The 18358-nt window shown below is 38.3% G+C and overlaps 1 protein-coding gene across 1 annotated transcript; it reads left to right on the plus strand.

Annotated features, from left to right (window-relative positions):
• Window positions 1-2762: 2762 nt before the first annotated feature.
• uqcrc2 (ubiquinol-cytochrome c reductase core protein 2) lies at window positions 2763-15944 on the plus strand. Its single transcript, NM_001016666.2, has 14 exons — window positions 2763-2797; window positions 4896-4973; window positions 5964-6113; window positions 7439-7503; window positions 7587-7643; window positions 7962-8086; window positions 9558-9655; window positions 9785-9842; window positions 11653-11748; window positions 13085-13284; window positions 13368-13448; window positions 14283-14359; window positions 14674-14827; window positions 15615-15944. Exons 1-14 carry the CDS (start codon window positions 2765-2767, stop codon window positions 15696-15698), a joined length of 1356 nt encoding a protein of 451 aa, NP_001016666.1. The 5' UTR covers window positions 2763-2764; the 3' UTR covers window positions 15699-15944.
• The last annotated feature ends 2414 nt before the right edge of the window (window positions 15945-18358 follow it).

Genomic DNA, 18358 nt, shown 5'->3' on the forward strand with positions numbered 1-18358 from the left:
GAATGTTAATGTAGGTATATCCACCTTGGCCTACCCTTGTGCATCTGGCACATTAGCATTCACAATCCAGCTTGCTTTAAAATGGTTTACAATATATGTTAGTGATGTCCAAGTTGTGACGTCCAGCACCCTGCGGCTGTCAGTTGAAGGGCTGGAGGTTGGTCATCCCTGATCTCTGTTAATTGCATTACTAGGGTCCCCACTTCTCCTGGGCCCTGCTTTAAAAATTTTTTAAAACTGCTTAGACACACATTTGCATAGGGAGAGAGCAATAAAAGCTGAACACTTTGCTACCTTGTTGAGGAATGAATGAGCATTGTGGCCTAATTCGACTGTGCTGAAAGCCAACTATACCAAAGCGTCATTGAGATATTTTGGCAAGTTAGCGTGGGAAGCTGGCTTGCCTTCTGTTCATATTCAGACTGTTCCGTGGTTAATGGAAGACCTTTCACATTTCTGGCTGCTGCTGTAATCTTTGTTTCAGTCAGAAAGTGACCTAAACCTGCTCTCCTACTGCTACCCTGGATTCCTTCTTTGTGGCATTTGACGCATGCAAGCGTAATGAGCTCCATAATAGTGAGCCTAATGGGGATGTAAATATCACCGAGCGAGCTAAATCATGTGGAATATCACATAAATGGGAGCAGATACCAGTCTACATATTGATATGACCATATCTGAAGAAATTAATGGGCAGGAAAGCCTTGGATTACATTATCTTGTTTAGCAATCTTAGCAGCCCATGTCTCTTAATTCATAGACCTATTTTCATTTTGGGTACCTAAAAAAATGTTCTTGTCATTCAAATACACCCTTGGGCATGGGGAGGTTTACATATATATATATATATATATATATATACGGGTGCAGAGAGAAGCACAGCCCTAAAAATGTAGTTAACTGCCCGGGTGCTGGTCAAAATAAAGTAAATATAGAGACAGAGTACTGTACATGCTGGGACATAATATAAAGAAAAAAGTTATTTTACAAAAAATCCATCCATTAAGTCCCAGTGTGTGAGGTACTCTGTTTCTATATATATATTGTTCCTAGGTGAATATTTTCTACAAATTATTATATATTTTAACTCATTTAGATTAAATCTTCAGCCTTAAGGCTTTAGTATAGTGACCCCCAACCAGTGGCTCAGGGGCAACATGTTGCTCACCAGGTAGTTATTTTTGAATTCCTGACTTGGGGGCAAGTTTTGGTTGAATAAAAACAAGATTTACTAACAAATAAAGCCCTTGTAAGCTGATAGTGTGCATAGAGGCTCCCTAATAGCCAATCTTAGCCCTTATTTGGCACCTCCATGAACTTTTATGGTGATTTTGTTGCTCTCCAAGTCTTTTTAAATTTGACTGTGGCTCATGAGTAAGAAAAGTTGGGGACTGCTTTAGTGTGCGTAAAAATCCTGCCTTGATCAGTCCAAACTATGTCTTGTTAGCAGCAAGCAACCCATTTTTGCGAGGGACCCATGTTATATGCTTCTTTTGACACACAGGTGCACATTGTACCCAGCTGCTTGCCATTTACTAACAGGACAAAATTTTGTGTTCATTATTTTAGGGGCCAGACTACTGCATTCATTTTTGAATGAAAAAAAAACCATGATAAATTAAACCATTTGTGCACATTAGTAAATGTACAGACCCAATATTAGGTTTTTCTACTAAGCTATGGCTATCCCACCAGATTTGTTTAAAACCTGTTATCCAATAAATCAGGGTGTCCAACAGGTCAACCCTAAAAGTAGAAGGTGGCAGTTGAATGGAACTTTAGGGCTTTCAGGCTGCCTAAAGTCCAACATATTTTATTTTTGTATAGCATAATTTTTATATAATGTATGTGCTCCTATACCTTCATTTAATGGGGAAAACTCCATACCCCAAAACAGGCCCTTTCTGTGGACCACACTTGTTCATTTCTATCTAGATTTGATTTAGCAGCTGCTTATTTATATCAGATTCATTATCTATATCAGATTCAGTATTCAGTATCTATATCAGATTCAGTATTCAGTATCTATATCAGATTCAGTATCTATATCAGATTCAGTATCTATATCAGATTCAGTATTCAGTATCTATATCAGATTCAGTATCTATATCTGATTCAGTATCTATATCAGATTCAGTATTCAGTATCTATATCAGATTCAGTATCTATATCAGATTCAGTATCTATATCAGATTCAGTATTCAGTATCTATATCAGATTCAGTATTCAGTATCTATATCAGATTCAGTATCTATATCAGATTCAGTATTCAGTATCTATATCAGATTCAGTATCTATATCAGATTCAGTATTCAGTATCTATATCAGATTCAGTATCTATATCAGATTCAGTATTCAGTATCTATATCAGATTCAGTATCTATATCAGATTCAGTATTCAGTATCTATATCAGATTCAGTATCTATATCAGATTCAGTATCTATATCAGATTCAGTATTTCTCCAGACAATAAAGAATCCCCTCACACTCCTCAGGCTGTTGCTAAAGTAAAACGCCGTCTCTACAAAGATATAGCCAAGTCTAACAGGGCTTGCTGGGAGTTAGGTGCCCTCTTACTACGCAAATCCCATTTCATGCACAACAGAAAGCAGAAGAGTCCCAAGGTGACTGCCACAAGTCAAGTACACGCCCACCATTCAGTAGAAACGGAGCTGTAGCGGAAGTGGGCGGAGTCGCGCATGCCGGGACTGTGGTGGCTGCCATATTGTCTTCCTGACAGCGGCTGAAGGAGAGAGTGAGGCCATGAAACTTGCTACGGGTGCCCGGTTCCTCTCTGTAAGCATTTATATTGTTCTTTAAGCCTTTCACGGCATGATAAGCGCTCCGAGGGCTGGAACCAGTGCTGTTGTATAACGTGTAGCTTGTGGCTATGGGAAGGAGCCGAGTTGGGTCCCAGGCATTTGCTTTGCCCTGTGTCCCCCACTATGCCCCTGTGTCGGTGTCACCCTTGTGCCTGTGTGGGAGGGGGTGGGGGACCGCTGCTGGACCGTGAGTTTGGGTGCCGGGAGTTCCGGCCCGGTGTGTATTGGGGGTACGAGCTGAAGGTCACCCCATTGCCCTGGAGCTGGGACGCAGGCGGGATCTGTACGTGTAGCAGGAAAACTGGAATTTATGATTGAGAGCATGTATTTACGTGTGCAGAGCGACCTATAAGCATATGGTATCAGCTCTTGTGAAACTGCAACTCCCACTATTTCCCTCTTTGCAAGTGCATGGAAGTTTCCTCTGCTTTGTGGCAGGTTGGATATTCCCTATCTAAGCAATAGTAACACTAGATAATGGATAGACAACTTTATTATGAAATAAATGATTCCCTGACGTTGGGTTGTTCATTGGATAAAAAAACACCAGTAGGGCAGCCAATGAGCAAGGAATTCATATTACTCTGAGAATAGTCCTTTGCCTCTGACTACCTGTGACTAGAAAAACTTAATCCATAGCAACCAATCAGATCTTCTTAATGCAGTTGACTAATCAGAGGTAGCACCTGATTGGCTGCTATGGGTTATTATTATTATTAACATTTATTTATAAAGCGCCAACATATTCCGCAGCGCTGTACATTAAGTGGGTTACATACATGGGACATACAGAGTAACATATAAAGCAATCAATAACCGATACAAGAGGTGAAGAGGGCCCTGCCCAAAAGAGCTTACAATCTACAAGGAGAAAAGGTTGAGACACAAGGTGTGGGATACAACTTAGAATCAATCTAAAATGGATTGATATCACCCACTGAATGTCCAAGCCTGATCTAAGCAATTGTATTTCCATTAACAAATTAAATACAGAGTATTATTGTCCTGTTTATATGCATGGCAATACAAGATGGCATTATAGCTGCATATTCTCCCTTATGATTTTTTCACCAATTAACTGTAGAATATGCAATAGATGTGAGATGGGTAGAATTTGAGTGGTCTTATCTACCTTATCCCTGTTTTTGTTTCTAAACTTCTCCCCAGTTTTTTCATCTTTACAGCTGGTGGCCTTCTAAGGATTACGGACTTTCACTTGACTCCCAAAAAGTTCTCTCCTGTGTATATGCAGGATGCAGATCATAGAGACACCTGCCCCAGTGGTATGGCTCTGATCCCTTCTGTGCTGTTCTTTATTGAACTAAACCTATATTTGCTTATTTTAATTATATAGTGAATAAAATGTAAGAATATTATAAGTAATTATAAGGCCTTTGGCTTTTATACATGTCATGGAACTCGTATTTTACACAAGGGGGCTATTTTTTTTTTTTGTTCATAAAAAGTTTCAGTAAGTCACGTGACAGAAGGATATGAGGCTATAATTTACAGGAAATTCATTTCTACAAAAAGGTCAGGTTAGCATGATTTTGGTAAATGACAAAACGTGACATTTCACTCAGTTGCACATGCAGTAAAAGCTAGTAGATAAAAACAAATAAAACACTATTCAGATTATGACACTGCCACAAAATCTTATCCACAAAAGTGACAGGTGAAAACCAGTTCACAGGTGGGTCAACATTCTTCATCTGTATCAGGCTTGACATTAAAAATATGGTAATAAAATACATTGTCTTATCTAAACACAGCATTTATTTATTATAAGCAAATATAAATATGTAATCATTTTGATACGAATATGAAAACCATCAAATGTGAAGCCTAATTGCTGCATACGTTATAGCTTTTTTGAGAAGTGTTTACAGTCATGTGAGCAAAGACAGGCTTAAATGGGATAAGCGCACAGGATTCCTAGTACACAGTGAATTTACAAAAAGTAACATGGATTATGATGATCAGGTCTTGATACTGTAAAGTAAATATTATAGAGAAGAAAACTTTGTCAAGAATGGCAAAACATTGATTTACTACTTGCTTTTTTTCCCCAGAGGAGGCTTTACTCTGCAAAAGCTGCTCCAAAACCCGAAGCAAGTGGACAGGCACGCCTTAACCCGGAGGAGCTACAGGTATATTAATATTTCTAGAAATTCACAGAATGACGGATTCTTCCAAAACCGTGCCTTTTTTAGTATGATTCGGACTAGATCCAAGAGCCTGGCCGAACTAAATCCAAACTCTAAATATCACATTTGGGGGGGAATGCAGAATTGCTACAGCTGTAAATAAAAGTGCAATATAGTTATCAACTACATTATATAGTTGTCAAGTACAATTTTTGAGTCAGAATGGGAGAAGGCCTAATAGAAATTAAGAGCACAATATGCAGTATAACTAACAGTTAAGCTTCAAAGTCTGTTTGATTTCTGGTCCCCATTATTACTGACCCCCAACCACTAGATTTCTGTTGCAGGCTTTAGAGACTGAATAGGAAGGCAAAAAGCTCAAATGGCCAAACGAGTGAATCCTTCCCCAATATGCCTGCCTTGTGGTGGGCGATATTGGATAATATTGACTGGATTAATGGGACAACTTGCCTGGTCGACATTGGCCTGATTTTCAGCCTGATATGGGTCAAGTTGGTCCATCAAAAGGCCCCATACATGTGCCAATAAGCTACAGGTCTGTTAGCAGGTTTTATCGGCCCTTGTATGACCACTTTAACTTAAAGGATGCTTATAATGGACCATCTATAACAGACCAGACGTATGAATGAGTGTATATTGTATGTAGATCCATCTGTTTGTGAAATGGCAGGTATAACTGCAGGTTTAGCACATATTGTTCTGGTTTAGCTATGCAGAGATGTTTTTGGAGTCTCAGGTTTATTAGAACTTTAGGCTACTGTGGCCTCTTAGCAAATAGATTTATATGAGATTAGTAATGGCTACAGCAGTGATATGCCACTGTCTACAATTATATATGCCCTAAGCAATTATTTCATTAGAACTTTCTTGTTAATGTTCATTATAATAGCTGTAGTCACTATGAACTCTGTTTTGTATAATGCCTGTTCTGTGTATTGCTCAGCTTGCTTCAACTGTTAATTTATAATACAGCTCACAAAGCTACCAAATGGATTGGTGATTGCATCTTTAGAAAATTATTCCCCATCATCCAAGATTGGCGTATTTATAAGGGCAGGAAGCAGATATGAAAATGCCAGTAACCTTGGGGTTAACCATGTGCTTCGTCTTGCATCCAGCTTGGTAAGTGCCATTCTGCTATTTTCTATTTCAAAATCCCCTCAAAAGATCCTCCTGGATGAATGTAGTAAAAATTGATTTATACCAGACGTAGATTCTCCGACAGGTACCTAAAAGTCTTGTCAGCCTGGATAGACTTGTATAAATTACACTGTTAGAAAAAAAAAAAAACTCAAATGCTCAGAATGCTTGACTGACATTAATTTTAAATTTACAGATCAAAACTTTGGTTTGAGCTGCTTTCCATATTATGCCTTGGAAATCAGTAAAAGTGGATCCAATTGTGTATGAACTGGAGCAGAGTAATTTGAGTAATGCTTTCAATAGTGCATGAAAAGTGTCAGGACTTGTATCTTAGAAAGGCAAATTTAATAATAACACTGAAGTCCACATCACCTTTGTCTTTTAAAAAAGCAAAAGCTTGCACTTCAGTGATACCACTTCTCATTATGCCCCTTGGGCCCTGTATAGTTAAGTTCTCGGTAGATTTTATAAATGCAATACTTGGTACCCCCTTTGTGGCATTTCAAACTAGAGACACTCTATTGCACTTTTTGACTCTATCAGTGTAATTATTTCAAAGCATAGACTAATCTGTTTAAATAACAAAGCTAAATACAGTTCCCTTCTGCCTGAGAGCAACAATATGGCTGAGAGGGGAGGGTTAGATATGTGTGTAAAAAAATGTATTTGCTATTAAATAGAGATGTTTTACTTATATTTATTTGGGCAGGGGTGGACTTTGCAGGACATAAGACAGATGTCTTAAAGTGGACCTGTCACCCAGACATAAAAAGCTGTATAATAAAAGCCCTTTTCAAATTAAACAAGAAACCCAAAATCATTTTTTATTACCACATCCATACCTATTATAAAAGCATTTAAAAATCCCAGCTGTCAGTCATATATTGCCTGCCCCGCCTCTATGCCTTAGGCATAGAGGTGTGGCAGACAGTTACTTTCACTTTCAATTCAGAACTTCTTAGATGTTGCTGCACCCCTCACATTCCCCCTCCCTCCTCACCATGTCATTTTGTAACCAGTGCATGGACATGGGCATTAGGTCCCTCCATACTGGCACAGAAACAAGATATTGGCAGAATGCAGTGCCTGCTTTGATAAGTGTCCACAAAATGGCCCCTGCCTGCATGCTACAATTGTGAATTCCAAGGCTGAAGAAACTAAGATTAAAATAATTTATATAGTGTAAGTAAAGTTTATTTTGCTTGTAAACCACAATAGAAAACATTTTGGAATTATTTCTAAAGGTGACAGGTCCGCTTTAATAATTGTACATTTGTTTGAGTGTTTTTTTTGCTTTGTTTTAGACAACCAAGGGTGCATCAGCATTTAAAATAACCCGTGGAATTGAAGCTGTCGGTGGTGGATTAAGGTATATGTTAATGGACTTGGGATATTATTTCTTCCAGACTTTTACATGCACGAAAAGTTGAATTCTTTTCATTTTTTTTTCAGTGTGACCTCTACAAGGGAAAATATTGTTTATTCAGTTGAATGTCTGCGAGATTATGTGTGAGTATTGTGTGTCCTTACTAACAGCCTTTGAATTTGTCTAATCCCAACATGTGTTTTTCTTTTGCAAGATGTTTCTGTGTAAGGGCAGTGGGGCGGGTTGTGAGGGGAGGACAAAAATTAGACCCATGCTTGAGTATTTTCAAATTTTGCTGCACCGCTGATTTAATTTTACCAATATTGTTAGCAAGGAAAATACTTTTCTCCAGCATACTTTTAAATGCTGTTAATCTGCTGCTTTTAGTTGTAGAATGGTGACCTCTGGTGGCATATTTCATAACATTTTCTCATGCCTATTCTTTCATTTATGTGCTTTAGAGACACTGTAATGGAATACCTCATCAATGTTACCACTGCACCAGAATTCAGGAGATGGGAGGTATCTGATCTTCAGGCAAAAGTAAAACTTGATAAGGCCTTTGCATATCAAAACCCACAAGTCGGTAAGTTACTCATATATACCTATACATGTATGGGATCCCTTATCCGGAAACCCGTTATCCAGAAAGTTCCGAATTACGGAAAGGCCATCTCCGATAGACTCCATTATAAGCAAATAATTCTAATTTTTAAAAATTATTTCCTTTTTCTCTGTTATAGTAAATCAGAACCTTGTACTTGATCCCAACTAAAATATAATTAATCCTTATTGGAGGCAAAACAAGCCTATTGGGTTTATTCAATACTTAAATGATTTTTAGCAGACTTAAGTTATGGAGATCCAAATTACGGAAAAATCCCTTATCCAGAAAACCCCAGGTCCCGAGCATTCTGGATAACAGGCCCCATACCTGTATACTTATAAGCCTTTGAGATACGGTTTTCTTCTTTTAATATTAAGTTCAATGTCCGTTAAATGTACACTCTTGATAAGCTACAAGTTTAGGTGGTATATACATAAAACATTTTTCAACCTCAGTTAGTACGTTTTAAGTGTTGTCCCTACAGCCCTTGCTGAATAACATCTCTTAGCCGTACATCAGAGCCCAACTATAGAATCAAGGATTTAGCTAAACGTGAATGTTTATTTACATTTGTGCCTACAATATTAATGTTATTGGTTGGCTTTTAAGGGGCTGTACAGTACACAGCAGGCTAATGCTCCTATCCTCCAAAACAGTGTTGTTGTTATTAAGTGTTTATATATTGACAACATTTTCTGAGGTGCTGTACAGTGAATGGGTGTATACACTGAATATACAGATTTCATACAAAAATAAGATTAATTAACAAAGGCCTTCTCAAAAGAGGTTACAATCTGAATGTGTAACGTAGCTGTAGAATGGCTGCCTCAACTTCAGGGCGACTTTGGAAATCGAAGTGCCTCATATGTTTTTGGGGAGATTTGTCGCCAAAAGTAGATTAAACACGGGCAACCATGGGCAACAAATCTACTCATGTGCCATTAGCCTTATAAACAAAATGACTAAGGCAGTACTGATAACTCTTCAAAGGTAAGCATTATATCAGTGATCCCCATCAGTGGCTCGTGAGCAATATGCTGCTCATCAACCCCTTGGATGTTGCTCTCAGTGCCCCAAAACCAGGTAGTTATTTTTGAATTCCTGACTTGGTGGCAAGTTTTGGTTGAATAAAAACAATATTTACTACCAAATAAAGCCTCCTGGAAGCCGATAGTGTGCATAGAGGCTGCCTAATAGCCAATCTTAGCCCTTATTTGGCACCTCCATGAACTGTTATGATGCTATTATTGCTCTCCAAGTCTTTTTAGGATATGTTTAAGGCATTGCCCCATTGCTATCTTTGGATTGCAGCATTACAATGTGGTTAAAGATAAGAGAGAGAGAAGGATTTCAGTTTTTATGAAAGGAAGGGGCTTATTGATGGATATATGGAGTATATTTTATTGATGCAAACAGTCCTTATTAAGCTTTGTTTCCTGCTTTTGGACAGGAGTTCTTGAAAACCTTCACGTAGCAGCATACAGAAATGCACTTGCTAACGCCTTGTACTGTCCTGACTACAGACTTGGAAAAGTTACATCAGATGAGGTATGAATTAATGTTTGACTTTTACAGTTCCTAATATTCTCATGCTTTTGTTTATGAAGTGCAGCGCCACATGGGCTCTTCATCTACTGTATGATAGTGATTTTTCTTTCTTTATTTTTTTTTCATCAGTTGCAGCAGTTTGTACAGAACCATTTTACAAGCCCAAGGATGGCACTGGTTGGATTAGGTTTGTAAAAACACAAAACTCTGTGCATTCATGGTGCTTGAAGTTTTTAAAAAATGTAATGCATACAAATAGCAGCTAAATTCCCATTATATTTGTGCACAAATACTGACCAGAAAGATAAATGCTTATTTTTAAAGGACATGTCAACCCATAAAATTCAACCCATAAAATAATTCATAAGCAACATAATTCCAAGCAACTTTCCAGTATGGACTTATTAAAAATTGTTAGTGCTTTAAAAACATTTTTTTAAATGTAATTGCTGTTGAAAGTAGGATTTGCTTAACTCCTGGTTATAACTTTTTAAAGGAGACCTATAGGATAAAATAAAACAAAAAAAAACTCTAATTTTGTAGGCAATTATGAATAACATATGGTTCACTGTGTTCTAAAAATTAATACTTTATATGAAAATGTCCCCTTTATTAAAGCTCCCAATAGATCTGGTATGGCCCCTGTGCAAGTTTCAAATGAGGGTTGGGCATACACAGTCCCTGCCCTATCAGGTCAGCCTAGATGCTGCTTGGTTCCTATCCTACAGTGCAGTGTGCTGAGTGCCCCCGAGTCCCCTGCACAGCCTGGGAAAGGAGGCAGCAGGAAGTGTAACAGATTGGTGGGACCAGTGGGGTTTTGAAAAAATTTCAATAAATTGTCCCAAATTACTACTTTTTAAAGCACATTCCTACTATAGTTAGATGAGTACAATTCAGTGACACAGTAATGATTTTCACACAATGTCCCCTTTAAACAATGTTGCAAAAGCCAGTCTTCTCCTGCAAGACAGGTCTGTCTGTCTGCTGGCTTGCGCTACTTTTTTTTTTTTTTTTTATAAAAGTCAGAGCTGCCAGGGCAGAGAATAGAAAAGGACAGGTGAGCACTGCTTTCAATAGCAATAATAATAAATAATAATTTTGGGTTGACATGTCCTTTTAGGGCTCTGGCACACGGGGAGATTAGTCGCCCGCGACAAAACTCCCTGTTCGCGGGCGACTAATCTCCCAGTGTGCCAGAGCCCTTAAAGACTAAAAATGTGTTTAAGTAGCACCTGTAAGTACTCCCTGCTTATTGTTTACCATATTTTCTTAACATGTACGTTAGTTTATTGAATGTAATGGATCTAAAATGTATGAAATGTGTTTCTTAATTTAAGAAGAAAAATGTGTTCTAGTAGTAACTAGATGAAATGGCCCTTAAGGGAAGTGCACACTAGACATAGGGCCCTCTACTCTCTGCCTGTGTTTTGTGGAGCAGAGATCAGCCTAAAAATGCATGCTTTTGTTTTTTTCGGCCCATTCTCTGCTTGTGTAGCAGCACTCGGGCCGATGCTCAGTGCAGCTAGATGCAGGAGCAGACCCTGCCTACAAAATGCAAGTGAAAAGAAGCCAATCTTGTACTCAGGGGCCTGTTTACTAACCATCAGATTTCTTGTTTATTTCGATTTGGATTTTCAGCGCTAAATCTCAAATTTTTTTTTCGAGATTTACTATGCATCTAAAAATCCGAATCCAAGAATTCACCTTCTAAAACTTGTGGCGTTCATGTAGAAGTAAATGGCAGATGTCCATTCACTTTCCTGGAAGATCCTTCTTTTGTCTCAGAACTTGAGTTTAGTCAAGTTTGAAAATGTAAATTATAGAGTGTTTTGTTAATGTGTCCCTTAGTGTGCCCTAGAGCTTGATTGCAATGATTAGCCAGTAAATTCAATCCCCTTAGCTGCACACATATATTGTCCTTGATTTATTCAAATTCATCCAAATAGGGTAAGTAATTCTCAGTGGATATGGTTAATTTCCAGTTGTGTGAATTTTAGGTGTGAGCCACTCGGTTCTTAAACAAGTGGGGGAGCAGTTCCTGAATATAAGGAGTGGATCCGGTTCTGCCGGTGTGAAAGCACAGTATCGTGGAGGTATGCAACATTTTTCTTGTTTCAGTAAAATACTGGATGAAAGCAAATAGTTAAAGCAAATTGTTAAATGTTTTATACTAAAGAATTTCACTCATATTATAATTCTGCTATAGTAAACAGTATTGTATTCTTTTGCTTCCGTGTGTAAATATGAATGCACAGAAATCTGGAAATGCATTAAAAACAAAACCGCCTGGGTCATTTAGTGTGCCTAGTTACTTATCTGTATGAGAAAAGATCACTATATTAAAAAGCAGCAACATCCCCTTCCCTCCCCAAAAAATTACAGCATGAAAAAAAGTGCCAATACTACACTACATACAGGAGAGAGGCAACAGCTTACCTTAATTCTCAAACAAAAAACGTATACTTATCAAATTAAACATGAAATCCAAATTCCTTTTTTTATTAACACATACATACCCGTTATATAGGCATTTAAAAATCCCAGTTGTCAATCATTTATTGACTGCCCTGCCTCTATGCCTTAGTGCAAGGGCCTGGGCATCCGCTCCTCCATTCTATCACATTAACAAGGTTTTGGGATGATGCAAAGCTTGCCTTACTTACTGTATCCATAAAATGGTGCTTGTGTGATTGTGTAATTCCAAGACTAAACATGGGAAACAAAATTTATATTATTTATATAGTGTAAGGGAAGTTTATTTTGCTCAACTAACACAATAGAAATACATTTGCTATTATTTCTTAGGGTGACAAGGTCCCCTTTAAAATAGTTTTTTTTTCCCCTTGATTTGGAATAATGTATTCTTGTAAACAGAAGCATTTCAGGGGCGGGGGGCACAATTGCACTACAAGAGCCAACTTTCCATTTCAAAAACCATATATTTGGCTATTAAAGTTACCTTAAGTGGCTTTTTAACCGCACACTGCCTGTTGAATCAAAGTTCTCACCTTGCCTTATGGCAGGAGCAAAAAATTTTGGGTTATAGTTCAGCACAAGTAATCAGTAGTATACGGCTGCAGATTCCAGGTGTCTGTGAACCACCCCAGCAGTATATCATAAAGTCAAAAAAAGGAAAGGGCTCTGCCCGAAACATGTAGTGTGCTGACACTGCCATTAAAATTCACTGCAGTTTTCAAATGCTGCCTGGAGCTGCTTGATTCCTTTTTTTTTTTTTTTTTGACTCATGGCAGGAGCCCCCATGCTCATGAAACTACTTCATAAAACTTTGTACAATTTACTAAATGCTTTAATGAACTTCCACGTTTATCAGGGAGATACATGTTTATATTTGGGAGATGGGAGCTATTGGCAGCCATTGTTTGTTTCTGACAACCAACGTTTAATAAAATACATTTTCTCTTGGTGCAGCCGAAATCCGAGAGCACAATGGAGATAACCTTGTTCATGCAGCCATTGTTGCTGAAGGAGCAGCCACAAGTAGTCATGAGGCAAATGCATTTAGTGTACTGCAGCACATTCTAGGCGCTGGGCCCTTCATCAAACGAGGAAGCAATGCTAGCAGCAAACTGTCTCAGGCTGTTAACAAGGCAACCAATCAGCCATTTGATGTGAGTGCAGATACCATAAGAGATTATTTATATAGACAGACGCAACTGTTTTAATTGATCTTTACTTAAAATCCCCATGTTAGGTGTCTGCTTTCAATGCCAGCTACTCGGATTCTGGTCTTTTTGGTGTTTACACTGTCTCTCAGGCAGCAGCAGCAAGTGAGGTAAATCTTTATATACTGTTATATCATGTAATATTATCACTATTCACCCTACCCCCACCTTATTCCTGCAGGATACAGTGATAAGATATTAGTGACCAACCAATTTAAGTTGGAGTATTAAGCTGACTGTATATTCCAGTGTGTTTTTTTTTTTACAACACGCGAGTGCCATACATTTGGCAGGATCAGCTATATAGTTATGCTTTTACTGGTAGTTTTAATATATTTGTTTAAATATGGTTAGTTAAGCACTTTATTTGGTGGAAAAATAAAAGTTATGTTTTTAATTTCGGAAATGGATTTCAGATCTCAAGGAAGGAGAGGTGTAATTTTAGGGGTCATACTTTTCTTTTTCTCTTATTTACATAATAGCTGCAAATACCCACTGTCTTTCTGCTGAAAAATAATTTGTAAATGTAAACCTATGCATGCTCGGGCAAGCAAGGGCCCGTTCTTTATATGGTGTTTTGAGCATATTGCCCAAGCCGGAGCGCTCATCTTAATACAAGTGCATGGTCACGTGGCCTACCAGAAGTGGTTTCCAATGCCAGGGGTGGGAGGCAGAGCACCCATTGGGGTTTTCAGGCCCTGTCAGCCTGCACCTCTGGTGGGAGATACAAGATTTTTGCGATAGGTGACCTTTAAGCACTGCTTAACTTGCTGGTGCAATATAAATAATATATTAATGATCTTAACAACAAAAGGCAAAATAAATCCCTTATACATTCAAAAAGGGTTTACTGCTAACACATTTAATATTATATATATATATATATATATATTTATATATATCTCAATACAACACAATACAAATGTATATCTGTGTCATTTTAGGTTATCAATGCTGCTCTTAACCAAGTGAAGGCAGTGGCTCAGGGCAATGTCACAGAAGCTGACGTTACTAAGGCAAAGTAAGAGATTTTTTTGTTTTTGAAAAATTTACAGCTTATGAGTAGTAATTTTGACCTGGTAGTAAAATTAATTCATTTCAAACCATAACGGATGACTGAAAATGCAGGACATATTTCCCCATTTTTAGACCTGTGATATAGCTGCATCCAGAATAGGAGCTATAACATGCAAACTATTGTAAATCCTATTTCTTTAGCGAATGTAAATTATATCAGATATTGAATTTTATGCAGGATTGTGCCCTGTGAACAACACTTACTGCTTGATCCTGAACTAATTAATTCATCCGTTCATTTTTCTTAAACTATTTCAGGAACCAGCTGAAATCCCAGTATTTGATGACTCTGGAGAGTTCCTGTGGTCTGCTAGGTGAAATTGGCTCCCAGGCATTAGCATCTGGAACATATGTAACCCCAACTGAAACAATCCAGCAGATAGACTCTGTAACCAGTGCCGACGTTGTCAGTGTGAGTGTTTATGCTTTAAAAAATGATGCAAAAGGAATTCACTGATAGAGGGAATTCCAGGCTGAATAGCTCTAGAGTGATTGTATGTACCCATACTAGAGTGATTGTATGTACCCATACAGAAGCCTTGTGCTAAAGAGAAATCTAAGTAGTTGGTATCTCCCATTAACATTTTAATGGACAAAAATTGTCCATAGAACTTTACTTATTGCAAGTGTGGAGTTAAGGTATTCTCCATAGAGTTCAGTAGAATAGTACAGTCTGTTTATGGCCACTAGAGGAGCTGTTTAACAACCTTCTATACAAAGTACCTGTGCTGAGGGAAGCACTAATAAAATGTATAAAATGCTTTCTGGACACAGTTGTGGGTTTTTTTTTTTTTTTTTAACTGTTTTTATATATTTTCAAAACACAAATTAAGACATTACAAAATCAGTATAAGGGTACAGTATCCATTTCTAAAAATAAGAGTAAATTTGTTCATATAGACTGCAATAAGTACGTGAGGTAGATAATGCAAATAGTGAAGTACGTATATTTCATATCACCAGTCATTAACTATTTTTGCCAAGGGTTCTGCATTTCTAAAATAAATTCAATGGTTAATAATAGGCCCTTGGGGCCTATAGTCCTGTTTGATAGCTTCCCTGTGCTCGCACTTTGTGCTGAATAATATCAAAATGGTTATGTAATTGTCCATAGCACGTGTGACACAGCTGTTTATTAAGCCCTATAAAAGTAAAAGTGCCTGACTTGTTCAGTGATCAATTATTTTTTTGTTTTTCAGGCTGCAAAGAAGTTTGCATCTGGAAAGAAATCTATGGCATCTTCTGGAAATTTGGAGAATACGCCTTTTGTTTCTGATCTGTGATTCTGATTTATAATGCTGATTCTCTGCATAAAGAGTGTATACTTGATCTATTGTGGAAAGAGGGGCTGATTTATGTAATCAATTCTCTGTTTATAGGTTATATGTATATTTATCATAGCAGACACCAGAGAATGGAAGCAGGATAAGGTTACTGTCACAGTTTTGGAAAAAAAAACATCCTGGTTACTGACTGGCCTAAAGGCATTTAAGTCAAACATTCAATTAAAGAAATATTTCTTTATCTGATCACTGTGTTGTCATTAAAATATACATCTTCTGTACCATATGTTACCAGTCTGAAGTCCAAGTACCGAAGGTACAAGGGCACTAAAACTAATCTGCAGCTTTCAGCACAGAGGGATTTGCCCAGATTTGCTGTTGCTGCAGCAATTCAGTTACCTTTGTTTATTCAGATCCAGACATGAGCAGGAATAGCGCTGACTGGCAATCTGTGGATTCTGGCAAATGCCAGAGGGCTGCTGTAAGGGTGAAGACACACAGAGCTTCTAGTAGTGGTTACTTGTCACAGCTACTGAAATAGACAATGCCGATCATTTACTAATAACTGTTTTTACGTGTTTTTTAGCAGAGGCAATTTTCAGTATTGTCTATGGCAGGGGATTCTCTGGGCTATAGTAGCTGTGACAAGTAGCTGATACTAAGTAGCTGTGTATGTCTTCACCCTAAGGGCAGTGGCAGACCGGGAGATTATTCGCCCTCCGACAAATCTTCGCTGCCGCGGGCTACTAATCTCCCTGCAATGCCATCCCAACGACAAGAATTTAAATTGCCAGTCAGATGGCATACACGCCGCTAGGAATTGCCAAAGTTTTCTCTGAAGGCAACTTTGACAAATCGTAGCAACGGGAAACCATCCCACCGGCAATGTACATTCTTTCTGGTGGATGGCATTGTGGGGCGACTAATCTCCCCTTCTGCCACTGCCCTAAGATGCTATAGACAGTCACTGTTTATTGAACTGGTGGGGGGCTGTTTGGGCATCTATATTGCCAGGATCTATACTGAATCCCAGTCCAGACCTGATACCATTAATTTAAAAAAGTATTTTGGCTATTTCCATGCTGCTTCCTAAGGGTGAAGACACACTGAGTTGGGCTGGCCAAGCCGACCAGGCGCCCTAGACATCTAGTCTAGGCATCCAGTAGCTGCTACTAGTAGCTCTGTGTGTTTTCACCCTAAAACATGTAGATTAGGCTTTTTTGCTTGACAAGGTACATTTGTATGGGACACACACATGTTGAAATAGAAGATGACCCTTGAGGTGGCATAAAAATAGCATAACTAACAATATTCTGACAAGCTGTAACAGTCAATTCTATGTATGACAGCATACCAGAAAGCAGGGTAGCATACCCATGTTTTTATGAACCAGTGCCTCAAATAAACGCCAAGGTAACTCTGTAATGAAAAAACCAACATCATACTTGGAAAGATGCCTGTCGTTCCCACTACAGACTCCTGTGGGACTGTACGAATCAGTGCAACCAGTCATCACAATTTTACCCATCAAAATTATGAGAATCAGATGACCTTATCATATGCAATTACATGTAATGCAAGGAAGTGTGTATGGGAGGCAGGGAATTGCAGCATGCTATGACTTTGACATCACCATCGCTCGCTATGGAATTTTGTAACTCTTTGTATAATTGATTTCAACTTAAAGGATGCAAATACAGAAACCTCCATACAAAATTCTGCCATTTTCCCAGTGCACTATTTTTTTCCATTTCGATTCAATTTTCTTTTTGTATTATATGAAGATTATAGAATTGCTTCTGCGAACAATAATTCACAAAAGAGCAAATTGTTTTTGCTTATTTCTTCCCCTATTGTCTGCTTTAATGCAAACAAACAAGGAAGAACCCAGATCCCTAATCCACAAAGGCACAGCTTCTGCCTCTTTACAAAATGACAGGATAAAGTGCAGCTATAAGAGGATTGCTCACTAGATGGCAGCAAAAATTTGTTTTTATTTGGACCAATATGAAAAAAAATTGACATGGCTTTAAACAGGTCATCTTTTGGTTATATATAAGATTTAAGGGCTCATTTACAAATGCAGCTAAGTGCTGTGTTTTTGTTTACCATGTACCTTGCCTCTTTTTGGCACCTGCTGCTGTCAGGCATAAATCTCAGGCACAGAGCTCAGTAACCTATCCTTGACTGTGACTGGCACACAGGAAGGGGCAACTTGAACTCATTATGTAAGGGCAAGCGCACACAAAGTGTTGGCTCTCAGACAGAGTTTTTTTTCTGCAGGCTGAGAGAAGCAGATCTGCACCCTCATGCCTCTCCATATAGCTGTACCGATAATCACAGCTTCCGCCTGCATGTAGATACAGAAAGAGTGCTGGCTGAGAGCAGCAATGCGAACACTCCCTATGATCTTGCCCTAAAGGGAGTCTTTTTGAACCTGTGCTTAATTCACACGGCACGTTAATAGCCCTTGTACTTAACACCTGTTACATTGGATAGACGCAACCGCTAAAACTTAATTTCCCTACTATAGTAATCATATTAGTGAATAAGCTCTTAATTTCTTACCTTTCTACATGTCTGTTTTACCCCTAGTAGTCTGCGTAATAGAGATCCTACCTCAGTGGAACACGCTACCTCATAGGGGTCATTCTGGGTGA

The sequence above is a fragment of the Xenopus tropicalis genome, chromosome 9, assembly GCF_000004195.4.
Source record: "Xenopus tropicalis strain Nigerian chromosome 9, UCB_Xtro_10.0, whole genome shotgun sequence".
Lineage (NCBI taxonomy): Eukaryota > Metazoa > Chordata > Amphibia > Anura > Pipidae > Xenopus > Xenopus tropicalis.

Bases quoted from the DNA above. Each gene is read 5' to 3' on its own strand.
- uqcrc2 (NM_001016666.2), top strand. From the start codon at position 2,765: ATGAAACTTGCTACGGGTGCCCGGTTCCTCTCT. The intron at 8,087-9,557 runs GTAAGTTACTCA...GCTTTTGGACAG, and splicing joins ATATCAAAACCCACAAGTCG to GAGTTCTTGAAAACCTTCAC. The intron at 14,828-15,614 runs GTGAGTGTTTAT...TTTGTTTTTCAG, and splicing joins CCAGTGCCGACGTTGTCAGT to GCTGCAAAGAAGTTTGCATC.